Source organism: Cydia amplana, chromosome 2 (assembly GCF_948474715.1).
Source record: "Cydia amplana chromosome 2, ilCydAmpl1.1, whole genome shotgun sequence".
Lineage (NCBI taxonomy): Eukaryota > Metazoa > Arthropoda > Insecta > Lepidoptera > Tortricidae > Cydia > Cydia amplana.
The window spans coordinates 25,819,240-25,838,756 of NC_086070.1; the positions used below are offsets into that span (position 1 = coordinate 25,819,240).

The following is a 19,517-nucleotide window of genomic DNA, read 5'->3' on the forward strand; positions in this document are numbered from 1 at the left end:
GAGAAAGTTGCATTTTATCCACATGTGGGTGAAAGTAATACATAAAATTTGAGTAGTTTAATTCTATATGTTTTGATCCGACCCCTACGGGGTTTTTAAAGACATTTCATTCATGTTCCACATAAAAAGTACATTAATATAAAAAATTGGGTAATGTACGGAACCCTTACAACGCGAGTCCGACTCGCACTTGACCGGTTTTTTTTTCGATACATGATGCATGCATCCTCAGTCCTCACAGACGTCAGAAAATGAAAATCGACGTCAGATACCTGGTATTAGTGTTTACCAATAGTGGCCCGAGGTTCCAAAAACAACAAACATGGCCAGTTTCTCGTGTCTTCACATTATTTAGTGAACAGTTGCGATCTTAGGCTGATGTGGCGATTGGTGGCTCTAGGCGTTCTTTGGGGTAAGTACTAAAGGCTATTAATTATAATGGTTTATTTAATGCTTGATTATTTGATATTGGCTAGGTAACGCTGGAAGCTGGGCGGTGTAACTTTCAAAGCTTTTTGATGATGGAACTGTGTGGAGTGTGAAATTTCTAATCTGCATTAGGATCGTGTAACTGCTATCGCTAATATCACCGTATATCCATACTTATTAATATTATAAATGCGAATGTGTGACTGTTTATTTGTCTGCCTGTCTGTCTTTCTGTCGTTCTGTCTGTCTGTGTGTCTGTTACCTATTCGCGCTTAAACCGCTGAACGGATCTAGTTTTAATTTGGCATAGAGTTTGAGTCCCGGGCTCCCGGGGAAAGACATATGATAGTTTTTATCTCGGAATTCATCCCTAAAGAGGGTGAAAAAGGGGGTGGAAATTAGAAAATTTATGAATTGCCTGATAAACATATTATGCTCAAAATTATTGCCATTAGACTTTATCCAGGTGCTATACTTAGGTACTCTAACTGCTGGAACTAATTCCACGCAAACGAAGTCGCGGGCAAAAGCTAGTCTAAATATAATGTATTAATTGGCAGGTTCAGTGTGGAGTCAGTTCTTCGACTGCCACGATGATCCCAGCTACGACCCTGAGGAAGGTCAAGTCACAGAGCTGCAATACTCCTGGTTAGGCGCCTTGCAGTATATCCATGGTAACACTCACCACTTATTATTAGCCTTTGTATAAAGGCGTATGTCTTGTACGAGTCTTCCGATTGGAGCTGGATTAGCACAAAAATCGAAATTCGCAAATTGCGAGGATCTTTCTCTTTTACTCAAATGAAGGCGTAATTAGAGTGACAGAGAAAGATAGATAGATAGACAAAGCATTAATTGCCACAACAAGGGTTAGGGTCCGCAATTAGCGAACATCGATTTTAGCGGTAGACCCTCTGGACATCTGACGGACAAAGATAATCATAGGATTCTTGGTCTAAAAATGAAGTAGCCATGCTCGAATTTAAGATCTAACCAGTATTGTAATTCCACAAGACTTATATCAGTCAAGTCTAGTATGAAACCGTGAATTTTTCAAAACTGTTTTTAAAACTCGCTCCGATGAGCCATGCTGTTTTAACTGTTTTTACCCGCTCATTAAATTATATAAGACTACTCCTGCTAATATGAATTTGTATCCACAAACCTATTTTGTAATCGTAGCTATTATTACTTTTAGCTTTATATCCTTTATATTGTTACCTAGCGCTGTATATTTTGGATTTATCAGTAGGTATTCCAGTAATCTGTGGACGATGTTGTTGGTCTCACACTATATTATCCTTTGTACTCTATTTCTGTGTCTAAACCCTTGTGTTACTATTTTTTGTTCCAAATAAATTGAAAAAATAAAAAAACTGTTATTGTAATTCCACAGTCAAGAACGGGACCCCCCACTACTTCAGGGTTCCACGTGTCATCCTCATTAGTCGTCAGTTCGTGTTGAGCACGGCAGTGGACGCTGCTGTAATTCCACATGGATATGCTTTGTAAGTTGGCCAGCTTGAACGATATCCTTGTAGCTATCAGAAAACAAGACCGAGATACACATACATACAAAATTGCAAAGTTCTTCCAGATAATTATTGGAGACAAATATTGTCTCATTGTAGGTGTCCTCACGTGACCGAAAACCGATATAGGTAACCGATTATTACCGATTATTTAGTGCGTCTCTCGCCGTAAATATAAAGTATTGAGATTTTCTTTCAAATCGCTCTTATAAAATGTTTTCCTGATAATTAACAATAGACTGCACCATTTCAAAATTAATAGTTTGCAAAATCAAAGACATATTAACGAATTATTACTACTACATAAAATTATTCACAATAAAATTGATTCTGACCTTATTAGTAACATACCATTCCGGGTGTACCCTAAACCATGCCGTAACCCAGCTCAGTTTTTAGTTCCAGCTGCTACAAATAACGTTTCACAACATAGTCCCCTGTCTCGTAAGTATATGCGCTTCTTACAATAAGATTTGGAATGATGTAGACATTTTTCATTTAAGTTATAATAGATTTAGAAACAGTGTAATTAAATTATCACATACCTAGTTGAGTACATGATCTCACTGTCCATGATCTCACCTTAATTATAAGATTACAAATTAATTGTTAACTAAATATTATAATCTCTAATGAATGTTGTGCTTGGTATAGTTATTGAAATGTAAATGTAGCACTATAAGTTTACTATAATATTAAGACGTATGTTCTTATTCGAATCTTTATTTTTACAAACCAAAATTGCATTTGTATTGGCAAGTTTTGATGTCTGGGCGGCTAGACTGCTTGTCTGAAAATTTGACCCCTTATACCCCTTACAGAGGAAACGTGATCTTCGGCGACTACGAGCGAGACGAAGTGGAATGCGAGACTACAGTCCTAGCTCTAGCCAACATGAAGGCAGAGTGTGAGCCAGCCATCCTGGTGATGCCAGTAGCTGATGTGCTCATCCATCCGGAGTTTAAGCACTTCGGAGCGAGGAGCAGCGTGGCCTTGTTGAAGCTTCTCACCACTGTGAAGTCCAGTAAGTTGGTTGAAGTGGAATGCGAGACTACAGTCCTAGCTCTAGCCAACATGAAGGCGAAGTGCGAACCAGCTATCCTGGTGATGCCAGTAGCTGATGTGCTCATCCGGAGTTTAAACACTTCGGAGCAAGGAGCAGCGTGGCGTTGTTAAAGCTTATCACCACTGTGAAATCCAGTAAGTTGGTTGAAGTGGAATGCGAGACATTATGTGCAAGTCACACCCGACTTGCTTTTACTTTTCTATGACAATTACAGGTGATCACGTGATGCTTTCCATAGAAAACGAAGCGCCGGAAGCTCCGGCCCGGACACGGCCCGGTCTAACGTGAGTCATTCCTTTAACCTGGTCTAACGCAATATATTTCTTTATTTTTCCTTTGTCTCAGCTAGGTTGCACCAGCTGTGGTTACGGATGGCTTCCTATCAAAATATCGACGGAGAGATGGGTAAAGAACACCCGAATGGCGAATATAGGTAGTTTAAAATGTTCGAGGTAGACCAAATATGACAAATTTACAAAACGCAAGAGTTTATAAAGTATTAGATGTGCAATTGTGCAAGTTGCGGAATATTTCGGAAATTTCGGAAAATTACTCGAGGTTCAGAAAAAAATCGATAATGCTAATGCTTTCTCGTGAATCTCTCTGAGTAACTTGAACATATTATTCCAGGATACGTGTTGCCAGTTTGTCTGCCCTTCAGGAACTTCCTCGAGCGAAGCACCGGCAAGCTTATGGAGGAAAGGCTTTACCACATTGACTTTGCCAGTGGTAAGTTGGTTGCTTAGTTTCACTGGTACTACTAGACATGGTTTATAGGACTACTCGTCAAAATCAAAACTCAATGATCTTGCGTTGTTTTGTTATATATACAGTTCTTATAGCAACATTCGGTCTCCCTTATCAGCACAATGGTACAATGGGATTGTCACTTAACTTACTACAGTTACTACTAGTAAGAAGCGATTTACCTCTTTATTCTAAACTAGCGACCCGCCCCGGCTTCGCACGGGTTAACAAATTATACATAAACCTTCCTCTTGAATCACTCTATCTATTAAAAAAAACTGCATCAAAATCCGTTGCGTACTTTTAAAAATTTAAGCATAGAGACAGACAGACAGACAGACAGACAGAGAAAGCGACTATGTTTTATACTATGTAGTGATGAAAACAGGTAAGGAATGGAGTATGCACCTTTCATGTCATCTGTATTCCCTGACAAATCTTGCCCAGGGCGGTGAATTTTTCTTTTAATACAAAAATTTGTAGCATCGCTTGCAGGCTACCCCCCCCCCCCCCCTCCTCCTCCATCAGCGACGCTCTAGCTAGGGTTAATCCCTTGTTGATATTTAATAAAAATATTGTTTTCCAGATGTCCCCCGAGATTTCATAGAGGAAGAAAAGGAAATCACCAGGATCAGCCTGTTGCCACGAGAGCTCTGCTACATATACGACTTGCCAGAAGTACGGTTATGAAATGTCTCTCTTTCTCTCTCTCCAGGGTCCCCGACTCTCAGGGTCCGAAGCTGACGTTTGGTTTGACACTATAATTTTAAGTCAACCCTATAGCTATAGCGTTATCCCTTCAGGCGGCTTAAAGCTGAGAGCAGGCTGCTTTCTAACAGCAGTAGGTACGTGCGGCGCCCGCTACCTATATAACTTCTGTTCATTTTCTACTGCGAGTTATTTTTAAATTAAATAATGTTATGACCGTATTTATTGCATTGCCGCCTGAGGGGTTATGGAATATTATCTACTACTTTCGATTCGACGATTATTATCGACTAATTTTCGATTTCAGAACAACACGCGACTGAAGAAGGAACGGATTGCCTGCACGACTGGCTGCGGGTTCCGTTCTGGCGCCCCGAGTCTAGTTCACGAGCACACCGGACATTGGTCCGTTGTCGCTCTCTCACATGGTCAGTTATACCAATATCAATAAAGTAAAGATGGACTACGAGTGTTTGGACACACAAGTTCTGGATACCTATGTTCCCCGCAAAAACGCGGTAAAAACTTAAATATCTCACTAACTCATTTTACTATCTCTCATTTTTGCATGTCGTTCACCGAAATACTTTATCACCTACTCATCTACGTACCTTAACATCCTGTACTACATGTTGTTTTAAGTATTCTAGTAAATAAAATAATACTGATTCTAACGACTTTTAGAGCAGGTTAAATCAGGATATCAGGAAACCCATGATGTTAAAGTTCATATAAAAATTGTAAGTAAGTAGTACTCGTATTTAGTTTATCTGTTTCCCAGGTGGAACCCCTTGCCCCGATCCGCTGCGGTCTCACCGGCCTCCAGCACCCCCTCGCCACACAGTGCTCTACCCTTACGTTTCCTGGATAACAGCTGCCATTACTGGCAAACCCCTGGGTGCTTTCTCCAAAGACGATCCATTCGGTGAGTAATGCCTTCTAGGTAGACGGTAGAAAAAAAACCACATGGAATTTAATTACTATTTGTTAAATTTAGAGCAGCTCAACTTGGGAAGTATTTTGAACCTTTTAGTCCTGCTGGATATAGTGTTCTCATGACGGTCAGAGAGCTCCCGGGAGACATGACCAGCCTAGGGGCTACAATAAGTAAATTTTAATGTTTTATTCGTGAAAAAATAACTACAATGTGACCCTCTGCCCATAAAGGATATACTCGCGTTAGACCGGGCCGTGTCCAGGCCGGAGCTTCCGGCGCTTACTTTTCTATGACATATAACAGGTGATCACGTGATGCTTTTCATAGAAAACGAAGCTCTAGTAGCTCCGGCCCGGATATGGCCCGGTCTAACGTGAGTCATCCTTAAAGCTTTTGACGACCGGTCTGGCCTAGTGGGTAGTGACCCGGCCTGTGAAGCCGCGGTCCTGGGTTCGAATCCCAGTAAGGGCATTTATTTGTGTGACGAGCACAGATATTTGTTCCTGAGTCATGGTTGTTTTCTATGTATTTAAGTATTTGTATATTATATATATCGTTGTCTGAGTACCCACAACACAAGCTTTCTTGAGCTTACCGTGGGACTTAGTCAATTTGTGTAGTAATGTCCTATAATATTTATTTATTATTTATTTATTTATTATTATTTAAAGCTGGATCCGCCCTTGGACTGTCTGTGCTAAGCAATGTACTCTAAAAGAAAGATACGTTTTTGTTTCCAGGGTTCGTGATGCCCCGCGCGTCCCCCTACGACCAAGTTGGTCACGCCTGGGTTGGCCATTGGTGGATGGGTGGCGTGCGATGTTACGACAGAGGAGATGCCGCTTTAGACATCTTCAGGTTTTATCAGGAAATCTTCAAGGTCAAGCCTATTGCGTTGTCCAGGGTCAACTATCATTTGGAGGTAAATGGCATATTATTTAAAAAGTTTCATAGAGTTAAATCTGAACGGCAAGTGAAACCTGTTCAATAAAGAATAATAGAAAACGCGATTTGTAAAGCAAAAATTACTATGCATTCAAAAAGATAATTCACAGAGAGTATGCATAATTGAGAAAGTCAATAAACTCTTGTTCAGGAAGAAATATATTCGTGGATTTGTATAGGTATAACAAATCCTAAGTGGAAGACTCTGGATCTTAAAAATATGAGTAAATGACAACAATAAAACGTTAAGTAGTAAATAAAGTAGAAGCCCGTTAAGGATGATTCACGTTAAACCGGACCGTGTCCGGGCCGGAACTTCCGGCGCTTCGTTTTCTATGGAAAGCATCACGTTCATCGACATAGAAAATTAAGCGCCGGAAGCTGCGGCCCGGATACGGCCCGGTCTAACGTGAGTCATCATTTAGATGATGGTGGCATGCTCTTGTTGTTGTCCTATGGCACCCCTGATCCCAGAGGTGCAAAAGGCCTTCTCAAGCTCGCGCCACGCCTTCCTATCTTCAGCGACCCTTCTGGCGTCGCTCCAGCTCATCCTCAACTGGCATGCTCCTATGTGTAAGGCCTGAGTGGACGCTCGAAGCGGAGCGTTCGGCGGGGCGTGCACTAAGGCCGCTCCTATACGTTTGCATTTGTTTAACATGCACGCTGCACGCCCCGCTCCGCTGCACGCCCATTTCGGGCATCCACTCAGGCCTTGCACTTATCTCCATGTAATTCCTTGAATGATTTGTTGTCAGATCGTGTCTCCGAGAGAAGCTATCATTATCTGCGTGAAGGTTGGCATGCCGTTCCAGATCGGTCACCCCAGGGTCTACGATTTAGACTCCCCTGAGGTTTCGGTAAGGGGCTCAGTGTCATCAGTGCTTTGAGTATTGATATCAAGTACATTTCCATATCCAAGTGCATGATTTTTTTAAAGAAAGGAGTGTAGGTACCTAGGTACTTAAAGAAAAGGCGAAGCATATATATTACCTCTCGCCTGTCTTTTCATGATTTATTTAATTACACAAACGGGTCTACCGCGATATAATTTCATTGTTTCTACCTTAAATTCCGACGTTTCGGCTGAGTTGCACCAGCTGATGTGGTCACGGAAAGACTCTGCAACTCAGCTGAAACGTCGGAATTTAAGGTAGAAACAATGAAATTATATCGCGGTAGACCCGTTTGTGTAATTATTTATGTGTACAAAACGAGAGAGTTTAAAGTGTTACGTATATTATTATTTTCTTGGTTTGCAAGTTTTGCACCTCCTCTTACATCCCTTAACATTTATTTGTAATACCTTTCTCGTTACATTTACATGACTTAAATGACTTTCATCCTTCCGCATCACGTGCCCATTCAACGCTAGGCGATAATGTTGATGATATAATGATGATGAATACTTATTACCTGACCTAGCGCGCGTAGCCTCTATGAGGAGCTGTCAAAGCGCCTTATAGAGGCTTCTGGTGTCCAGAGGGCTGGCCAATATTTTGCCCAGCGTATCAGCATTGCCATCCTTTGGCTTCTGCGCATCCTACCGAGAGACTACGACTTAGGCCAATTTTTTTATTTACAAGTTTTTAATTTAAGTGTTATTTATTATGTTTTGAATATATTACCTAATACATTGTTTGCAGGTGGACATTCCCCTTCTGCAGTTCAGTCACCAATACAGCTTCGAGGTGGAGGCCTGGGGCTACAACCACACCGAGTCCCAGTCCTCGGACAGCCAGGCCGATGATTCCGATTACCAAGACTAACAATGTTTTATATCTCAAATATAAAAATTACTTGAATAAAACTGTTTGCTATTTCAATATTTATAAACAGTCATCCTAGAAGGAACATAGATACTTACATAATTACGAGTATAAGTTTTTAGAAGAATAGAATAGCTATCTATGCCGTAATCGGCAACGGCGACCCTAGCTAATTACGAGCGTGAGCTCTGATATGGCTGGCAAAGCCGAACTTACTTTTAAAAACTCTATCGCAGGTGGGGCAGTGAAGTTGACCCGAACTAGTTTTTTAGACAATAAGTATGTCGGTAGTATTAGCGCTTTTTTTTGATACCACATCGGTGGCAAACAAGCATACGGGCCGCCTGATGGTAAGCAGTCACCATAGCCTATGGACGCCTGCAACTCCAGAGATGTTACATGCGCGTTGTCGACCTTTTTAAAAACCTGTACACTCCTTTTTTGAAGAACCCCATACTGTAGACCCTCGGAAAAACCTCGGAAGGGAGCTCATTCCACAGACGGAGCGTCCGCAGGAGGAAATTCCTCTTAAACCGCACAGTACGCGACCATTTAGGTTCTAGGGTGTGTGGATGAACACCCTGCCGATGGCGAGCGGTGCGGTGATAGAAAGCTGCCGTTGGCATCATGACAAACAATTCTTCAGAGCACAGCCCATTGTACAAGCGGTAGAACACACATAAGGAGGCAAGGTCTCTCCTCAGACTTAAAGGTTCAATACCGCTTGTAGATACGAATGATTATCTATTTAGTTTGAGAGGCAACTCATTGCTGATTTTGTGATATTAAGGGTCGGTTGCACCACACTGTTTGTCATCGTTAAAGAGTTCGCTAAATTTTATTGTATGGAAAGTTTCATAGTCAACCGCCGCGGCGCGCCGGGTGACGTTAATCAGTTTGTCAAGTGCGGATGGTGCAACTGGCACTAAGTACTTTCATGTTACGAAATTAACGTCATCAACTAAGTCGAGGCCTTTTTCAAAAGCTGGTTCGAATACTGCTCAAAAGAAAAGTCAAAGAAAACCTATCACGAATACACATATTAAAGACACCCAAGTATGGTATTGTGGAATTAAAACGTACAGTTCAGTGTTTGTGTCGTTAACGATCCGCGATCATTCACGAGAATAACCTGTCATTACATATAAAGAAAGGGCCGACGGGAAAGGAATGTACAGTCGGTGGCGCTGTACCACACTTAGTACCTTCCAGTGCAGACAGTTAAATAATACCCTACGCTGTAACATCACACCTTGGGCTGGGATTAAGACATGTAATTGTTTTTTCACCACACCAACTGGTAAAGGCTCTCTTGATTGTTCAAAAACGGATAGCAAAGTTTCATTTTATTCACATGTGAGGCAAAGTATATAATCAAATGAAAATTTTGAGTTGTTTATATGTTTGCTGGTAGGGTTGACTTTTAAATGATGATTTTGAATGGTAAATATTGAATAAAATTTTTCACTCCGATTTGATTTGGTTTGATTTTGTTTGATATCTTACATTTTCTTCGGGTTGGTGTGTTGAAATTGTTTTTCTACTATTTCCCTGTCTGGATTCAAACTACACAACGGCAACCAAAAATGGTTGTATGGACCAGTTTCAGGCTCAAGAAACAAAATAAGTCCGGCTGTACGTGCTCATAAAAGCGTGAATGCCTTTATTGCATTTGTTTGTATCTTCATTTCGATTATCAATTCTGCAATATTGCCAGACCGTGCTATTGCAATTTAAACTCTACTTATAAAGCAGAGAGTACCATTTTCAGTGATAATTGTTATTGTGAGTTGGTTATGAGGAAGCCTACCAAAGCATGATTTGTTAAGGCAAAGTTCTTTTAAGAAAAAAATACAGAATTGTCCAAAATAAAACAGGCATGGATCACATATTTCCGCTTTTTAAAATATTTTTATTTTTGGCAGCGTACCCTTCCTGTTTGAAACATAATATAGCCGATCCGATCGCCTATTGTGAATTTGTGATATTTACGCTACGGCCTACTATAGTAACAGTTACACAAAAATATATTGTGCCATGAGTTTGAAAGTGGCATTTGTCCTAGTCCTATAGGTATGTATAAAATTCAATTTATTAGTTGTACAGTTATTTACCATAAAATAATAATAATGTGAGCCTATATGCGTCCCACTGCTGGGCACAGGCCTCCTCTCATGCGCGAGTGGACTTGGGCTATAGTCCCACGTTATTTACCATAGTTCTTATCAATTCCTTTTTTCTCCTTTCACCATTTTTACATGTTTGGCCCGATAGTTGACTGGTAGAGAATGCCATTAAGAATTTAGTCCGATATTTGTACATTATTTTCATGTTTAGTGCAATATAGTTTAAATATATAAATAAAATTGATGTAGGTAAAGATTTAAAAGCAGTATTCCCCTTAAAACTATTCTTGCAAACTGGTTCCTTGTTAGTAGGCACGCCTCCTGTATCGCGAAACCAATATATCAACGCAAGTTCATAAAATATACAATGATTATCAACTCAGTACCAATAAATAAAGCATTATACCTATACATGAGCAATAAGTGTAGGCTTGATAACTCTATTATTAGTTGTTTTATATGGTCCATCTAAAGGTAAAGAAACGTAAAACCTAGATTGGCATAAAAACCTAGTTAAATTCATTTAATAATCATCATTGTTTTCATTAGTAGGTAATCCGTTTGGGCGTTTCTTTCGTATAAACACAGACTTACTCGTAAAACGTTTTATTCTAAAGATCACAAGAAACCCTATACCTATACCTAATTGGAGTTTGATTCTCATAACAAAAAGGTTATATTTAAATAGGAAATATGTCGTCGCTTGTGTCGTTCTGTTCACAAAAAAGTTATTCAAGATAACACGACAAACTTCGGACAAATTAGCTTTTTGTAACACTATACGGGTTTTGTGAGCGCTCTGAAAACAATTAAACGCTAAAAGCTTGAAGTCGATTCCGATTTACCGATTTGATATGGTTTCCGTCTCATTTTGATACGACCTTGAGGCCAATTCCAACTAACATTTGACAAAAATTATAACTTGATAAATGACATCGTTTAGATATGATTGTGATTTTTGATGTCAAAGTGTACTTCTGGATTGACGTCCTTGAGTCGTATCAAAAGACAGGGTCTCACGCGCACCAATAAGTGCGAGTGAAATTACTTACCTATGTTATGAGACGACTCCGGCGGTAGCACGGTCGCATTTTTATCGCTTGTCACCATGTCTGTTACGTTCTAATAAGTATGTAAGTGCGAAAGTGACGGGCATAGTGGCAGTCGATAAAAATGGAACCATGCTGCGCCTTCTGATTGAATAGGTAATCCTGATTGAATATTAAATCGATTATGTCTACATTAAGTGAAATGTAATTTTATTTTATGTACTCTTGACGTGTACAAAAGCGTGTGTGAAAGCTTTATCAATAAAATATGAATATTATCAGATTTTGTAAAGGTAGGTAAGTCAAAATAGGATGAAAACCATATAAAACGGTCAAACCAGAATCGGCCACCTTATTTTTAAGTGCGAACAAAGCTCTTTGTCAAAACACCGAAGCTAATATTTCAAAGGTTGGTTAAATTGTTGCTCTGACAACTTTAGTGGTCGTTTGGAACACTTTAGGCGTCGGCGTTGTAGGTCAGCAATGAAGCTTAAAGGATGACTCACGTTAGACCGGGCCGTGTCCGGGCCGGCGCTTCCGGAGCTTCGTTTTCTATGGAAAGCATCACTTGATCATCTTTCATAGAAAAGTAAGCGCCGGAAGCTCCGGCCCGGACACGGCCCGGTCTAACGCGAGTCATCCTTAACTGCAATTTGCCATGGTTGGGTAAGTTTGGTGACAATGCAGTACATACTTACTTTTATGTATCCTAGTGTGGCATTGAGCTGCAAGCCTAGAAACGGAACAAGCTAACTTTGCATGGCATTTGCAAAGACAAAATGTGGCAAAGTGGTCCAAAAACCAAGAGAGTTAAGTTTTAGGTCTTTAGATTGGTATTTCTATGAACTTCATTTTGTTCCATGGGCACCAAGCGGAATTCCATTGCAGAACTGAGATTTAGTATTTTAGTCAAAATGTATGATAATTCGTATCGTAAAATGGGGTGAGTAGGCGCAAAACTGACATTCATACCTCGATAACATTTTATTTTTACATATGCAAACTGAATGGTGTATATAATAAGTGTTCCGGACGTTTGTATTTTAGTGTTTATTTTATTTTGGGTAGTTCCATTTCATAACTTTGACGATAAACAGGAAAACCCACCTCACCCCGTAGTCCCTCGTATTTAGGGTAAGTTCGGATTTCATACAAAGGTGATTTTGGAAGATTGTTGGATCGATTTTTTTTATTATGAGTATTACTATAGCTCCATTTTAAATTGGAATATATTATTTTTGTAGCAGTAGCCTTAAAAACCCATCTCACCCCCCTTTCAGCCCTTCTCTCCCCATTCATAACCCAACTCTCCCCGCGAATCCTACTCACCCCATTTTACGGTAGCTGAATTGGTTACCTACGTCTCAGTTCTGCAATGGAATTCCGCTTGGTGCCCATAGAACAAAACGAAGTAACATAGAAATACCAATCTTGATCTAAGATCTAACATTTTTTCTGTTGGTTTTTTGACCAGGCTCCATACAAAGTTGCCCATGGTCCTTTCTATGAAAATAATATATGACGTTTATAATGACAAGTCCTCACTTTGTTCTGTTAAAATCGGTGCAAAGTTAGCTCGGGCGGACTCTATTCGAAGTATAAAAACACAAACACAAACGTTGCTCATAGCATTTTTCCGCGCGAGATTGGCAACAGAAAATATCGATCGGAGCTACTTATATAATTTTATAACAATACCTCTACAATGTGCCACAGGCTAAAATTAACAATAAGTTTCGAATAAAAAATCAGCAATTGATTCTAAGCACACAGATTAACGTTTTTTGCACGGTAACCAAAAAGAGCAACACTCCATTTCAAAATTAGGCACCCTACCACAAGTTACCACATTATTCTATAACGATATAATGTGTAATATAAACTCTATAGCACATACGTCCTACTAGTCTACCACAATGTCCACAATTACACACTATTCTGAACACATGACACATGCGTATTGTAAACTCTATAGAGCATACATAGACGCACGCATGTCGTGTGTATACAAACTTATGACCTTTTATTCGTAGTCTTAACATAGAGAATGGGTTTGACCTACCCTAATCGTAGGGTAAGTATTCATTCATGGTTTGACACAATTGGTAGCTTGTTTGTTTTTTTACGAGAATTTGTTTGCGAATGAAACTTTGGGCGAGTATTTTCGTTGACATGATCTAATTCTTCTCAGTTAGGCTTAGTTATTATGAGGTTATTATTATTAGGTAACCCTATTCCAAGGGTCTAGCAAATTAATAATGGTCAGGAGACTATGTCGAGAATAAAATTAAGAAAATTCTAAGAGACGTTTCTTGTATAATTCATCTTCAAGTTTCTTGTATAATCATTTTACTTCTTGTACCTATAATTCATCGTATATATCATTTGATCCATTTCCATCTTAAATCGGACACATACCTACATATTTTTTAAATGAAGAAAATATTTGATAAAGATAACTAATCAGACATTTAGACCGCTTTATATTAACACTAGTAATGTAAGTCTGTAAATATGTAACTAACAATCTATGGGCAAACTGGCCTGAAATAAAGAATTTTATTATTTATTTATTTATTCTTTCAAAACTGATTTTAAAAAATCGACAACAATAAAAGTATCTAAGTTGTAAAACTTAAGAAAGTAATTTCTATTACACATTGTTCAGCATAATTCGAAATATTTGAATAGGCATTTGACTTAATCCCCTAGACACCAAACAGTTTCAACCCCTGTTTAAAGAAAATAAATAAATATTATCGCTGCATTGTAAATATTGCAGCAATAGCTCTTAATCCCGGTTATAAATAGGGATTCATTAAATCATAGTTACGGTCGCGTAATACGGATTTACGTGCAATGGTTCCGCATATAAACCTAATACTTATGTATTCTTACGATCAATGAAAATGGGTCAATTTGTTTACGTCGTCAGTGTGTCATGATTAAGTAATAGAAATAATCCCTATCCCTACTTCCCTACTAATATTATAAATGTGAAAGTTACTCTGTCTGTTGCCTCTTCACACTTAAACCGCTGAACAGATTTAGATTTAATTTGGTAAGTATATGTAGGTACACTGAACAAAATATGATCTATCGAGCACACATTAAAATGATTTCATTAAGATGAACTACTTATACAATATAACAAATGTACCTACGTACGTACGTAACGTAAATGGAACTCATTAAAGCATTAAACCTTAATGCAATTTCAATTGTTTAAAACGATTTTTTTCTCAGTGCATATGCATGTGAGATAGTTTGAAACCTGGGAAAGGACAAACCAGAATTGTATAATATAATTTTAATTAGCTATTAGCTAGTAATATAGAATCACGGACCCTTTACATCAGGCATTGTGCCCACGGACCCCTGCTCGCGCACGCGCACGCCAGGTGCAGCAATCTGCGGCCGATTGTTGTCCGTGAATGAATGCATTCTTGAATTACTGCAGGTCAGGGGTGGTTCCCCTTTTTGGCGCGATTTGGATACGAGTAGTTTCCTAGACTGCTTCCATCCAAGGTCACATTTTTATATTTTATTAATGCTACCCGTTCCGTGGCCGAGGCATTAGGCGTGCCCGAAAATCGTAACTAAATATGTAATTTTGTAGCTTTTCAAAAATATATATCTGGTACACATATCTCTCTCTATGTAGAACAACTGAAGGGTACACGGAAACATGTCTAGTCACGTTTTTTTTTAAATGAGTAAGTATTTAATCTCAATGAACTATTAGTTAGAGCTTCGAAAATAATTTGGTTAAGTATGTGTATGTACATATCGTTCCTTTCAAACCGCCATAACTCAAAATGTTTTCAGAGTGACTATAGACATGTTCTTTCCGTTATAAATATACCCTTCAATTAGACTAACAGATGCTTTGAACGCAAACTGTAGAGAATTCCTGCTGACTGTACAAGAGGACATGCGACCTATCTCTACATGTTCCTAATAAACTAGCACGTGAGATCATCGGTTAACAGCTATCACCCAGTACTCTGATTCATATGGGAAACGTAACAAGGTTACACATATTACGACATTTCAGGTTACCCCCTTACATTACCATCCAAAAACCAACCTTAAATCAACAGTATACAGTCTAAATTAGCCTGGGAGGGCTGAGGTAGGGGGTTATCAAGTGTCAACTCGAATTTGCGGCCCACTTTCTTTGTTCCGCTCGAAATGAGAGCGATCGCTTGTTAATGTTCGGATAATGTGATTTTCAGTAGTGGGGTGCGGGAGGATTGGTCGCGAGATTCGTCTGAAGATATCGCTAAAAATGTGGCATAAAAACATGTCTGAATAGCTTGTGTATTTAGTACCGGCCGGCGTATTATGGATAGAAATACTAAAAAAACAGTTCAATTGGCCTATTCATTACGCAATTATCTGATGGCTTGTGTACCTACCAATTTTGTACTGAAATGACAGATCGTTCGGACAAATAATTAGATAAAACAGGGTCGCAAGGGAAATATTCTATCCATCCATCCTGACTTTCCGCGCGTTGTCAAACCTTTTTAACCCTATAGAAAAGAAAATTGTTTTTTGAGCGTGCTTTTTTGAATAAGTTACACATTTATCTCGAGATGCAACTCCAGACCTTCTCTCCTTCGTATCGCGTCGCGTTCGCGTAATATGGGTCAAGTGGACTGTCGCTGCATTATGCAGGGGCAGCGATAACACAACTTAGGCGGTTATCACACCGATGCGGTCCGGATGCGACTGCGGCGCTAGTCACTACTAGTGTGATAAACGCCGTACTCTGCATGTGTTTGTACTATTGCGAGTCCAAAAGGGTTGTCCGTCTTAGCAGCGGTTTGAGATGATTTAAATGAATGACGTCCCATAAAGGATATTTTCCAGTCAGCCTTAGAGCAATTAAATATTTAAATAAATATTATAGGAAATTTTATACAGATTGACTATTAAGTCCCACAGTAAGCTCAAGAAGGCTTGTGTTGTGGGTATACTCAGACAACGATATATAAATAATATACAAATAAATAAGTAGAAAACGCCCAAGACTCGGGAACAAATATCTGAGCTCATCACACAAATAAATGCCCTTACCGGGATTCGAACCCAGGACCGCGGCTTCGCAGGCAGGGTCACTACCCACTAGGCCAGACCAGTCGCAAATTAAAAGAAAAACAATAAAAAAAGAGAAAAAATAATAATAATGAATAATGATATTCAAACACTAATATTTAAAGGATGTTCCAGTCTGAATGAGCTCATGCTTCTGAAACCAAAAGCCACCCACGAAATGAGAGGACGCAGGACGCATTTACCCATTTCCAAAGCAAAATATTTATTAAAAGATTAGGTTTGGACAAAAACGGCGATAAATAGCGCGGCGGGGGAGCGATTTGTCAAACGTGCGCTCCGCCTAAACAAACATATCAGTTTCAGCCCAAAACATAAGCGCTATACTGCCGCATTGCCACCTAAAAATCCTGAAATGCCTGCGTTACATAATGAAAATCTCGTGGTCGGATCGTGTCAGAAATACGGAAGTTTTTCTTCTTCTTTTTCTTCTTCCAGTGCCATCTATCGGCTATCATGAGGGCTATACGAACTTTAGACACAGCTGCGCGGAATAATGAGCGTGTACTCCGTTTGAACCATGTTCGGAGATTTTTACCATGAGTTACGTCTTCGTCCGGATAATATTTTCCCTTCTTTCTTTCCTTTGATAATGAGTTGAAGGAGGTCATACATCTCGTTTCGCATGATATGACCAAGGTACTGTAGCCAGCGTTTTTTGACTGTCTTTAAAACCTCGACCTCTTTATATTTACTAACTGCAGCACTCTTTCGTTAGTTATTCTATCCGTCCATGATATTTTCATTCTTCTGTACACCCAAATTTCGAATGCCTCCAAGCGTTTACACATTTCTTGGTCAGTGTCCACGATTCTACTTCATACAGAAGTTCTGCGCGTGTGTCATTGCAGCGGCATCGAAGCTCTAAGGCCTGAGATACACTCGTAAGTTTTACTTACGTAAGTATAGGAACAAAGCTATTTGTTAGAATGAGATAATGTTATTCATCTCTCATTCTTTAGTATAGCTGCGATGGTGTGGTTAACTCTCCCGTATGTATAATGACAGAGTGGGATGCGGAAACAGGGCGGCCAACTTTTCGTAAGATCTTGTAAGATCTTTTTCGAGCAAGTGTGATGAAATTAAATATTGAAGGCCTTAAAACACACGTCTCTCCTATCTTAAACCACAGCATGCCTTATCGTTTTGGCTCTTATATCCGCGCGCGGCGCGGAAGGTTATGTGTTTGCCTTAGCAACGTTGATTGCAAACGTGACTTTTAAAACCTAATCCGGAGTTTACACACTTGTTGAAATGGCTGTAAAAAGTTAAGAGATACGTGCTTATTCACGTGTTCTGGTTATAGAAAAAAGTTACCGTCAAAAATATATATAGGTAATACATACTTTGCCGCTCTTTAAAAATAAGTTGTGATTGGCCATTGGTCACTAAAAGTTTTGATTGGCTAAATATGTAGGTATGTCAAACTTTTGCGCGGCATCACGGGTCATGAGAGCCCACAAATCACAGTCTGGTCACATACTCGTACAGACAGACAGATGACAGACAGACGGACAGTGGAGTCTTAGTAATATGGTCCCGTTATTATTTTTACCATTTGGGTACGGAACCCTAATAACCCAGGAAGTTCCCGGAAGAAAGTCCACCATTCACTCATTCGCCTCGTATCTCGGAAACAATGGGAATCCCACACTACATCATGGTTTGCACATGTGAACATTCCAAAGCCAAACAGCATGAAACTTTCACAAGCACATTCTAATTTCAACTTAAACGCTAATACGTTAAGTCTTAAATTACGTTAGTTAAAAATTCCATACGATAACACATGTCATTTTCAAAAGTGAAAAGAGCTAAAGTTTAAAGCAAGTGCGTAATACTTTCAATCTTAATGGTGATGGGATAGAGTCTAAAACGCAATTAATCAATGGATCCACTTAAAGCTGATTTGTTTTAATGAAAAATATGGCGCGAAGAACTTCCGTATCTGGCTTCTCAGAATGGCGACAATATGTCTGAGTTGGTTCGGTTTAATTTCTTAGAAAAATAGACAAGTTGTTCCAAAATATTGACTTTTTATTACTTATTAGATATTATGTTCCTTCAAAGGAAATTTAAGCAGCTTAACTTCTATTGGTTCATGTAAATCTCTTGACAAATCAAGTTATATTTTTAAATTCTGAATGCAGTTCCAAGACCTAGGTATCATATGCTGTAGGTATAGGTACTATACGTTGGATTAAGAGCTCAAGTAATTTTAAGCATGAAATTAACAAATTAAGCTGTTGAAGCTATAAAAAGTAAATGTAACTTGAGCGGTTACGTTCAACGAGTGACATTAATACGTCTGCAGAAAAAATAATCCAAAGTGAGTGATACAATTAGCTATGCTGATAGTTAATTAGTTACTGGCGGTGTATCGTGGCCGCTTTTAATGATTCTTTTTATATTTCGTGGGCGGCAACATGAACAGTTGATATTTGATTTCTTCGTACAGCACTGCGACTTTTGTCTCAAAATATTATCTTTACTAATACGCTTTACCTACGAAAATAAATTTGTTACCTCATAAACGTTTTACGTTTGTTCACGCATAAACCGTTTTAGATGAAATTTGGTGCGGAGATAGTTTAAGGCCCGACAGGACAGGTTTAAGGACATAGGGTAGTTTTTATCAATCATCATCGGGACAACGTCGGGAGCAGAAGCTAGTTCTTCATGAGCTTGTTTTAGTAATAATTGGTGTGGAGAGTGATAATGTTTCTGGGAAGAAGTATACATTTCGTGACTTCTTTGCAGATAATAATCAAAAAACAATTTCGGGGAATGATGCGTTTTATTTACTTGCCTACGTACTTGTTTCATCTTTGTCTTAAATCACAAATGAGTAATGTATGCGTAAGAAAATGTTTAATTTATACGCTGCCAAATTCTTAATTAGCTTAGTTTAGTAGTAATCGTTGTTTTCTTAGGAACATTAACGACTAATAGTGTAGGTACCTACAGTCAGTATCAAAAGTAGAGGGTCCGACTATTTACGCGTCACATTTTTACTCGTAAAGATATTTTTCTGTGTGTGGCAAATATTTACTTTAGAAATTAATGCGAACTTGAAGAGTTCCGTTTTTAC

General features: G+C 39.0%; 1 protein-coding gene across 1 annotated transcript; it reads left to right on the forward strand.

Annotated features, from left to right (window-relative positions):
• The first annotated feature begins 363 nt into the window (after nucleotides 1-363).
• On the forward strand, nucleotides 364-8,171 carry LOC134662234 (uncharacterized). Its single transcript, XM_063518495.1, has 11 exons — nucleotides 364-412; nucleotides 990-1,103; nucleotides 1,826-1,937; nucleotides 2,783-2,985; nucleotides 3,658-3,756; nucleotides 4,361-4,452; nucleotides 4,790-4,910; nucleotides 5,264-5,407; nucleotides 6,160-6,341; nucleotides 7,120-7,221; nucleotides 8,008-8,171. Exons 1-11 carry the CDS (start codon nucleotides 379-381, stop codon nucleotides 8,128-8,130), a joined length of 1,326 nt encoding a protein of 441 aa, XP_063374565.1. The 5' UTR covers nucleotides 364-378; the 3' UTR covers nucleotides 8,131-8,171.
• Nucleotides 8,172-19,517: the final 11,346 nt, after the last annotated feature.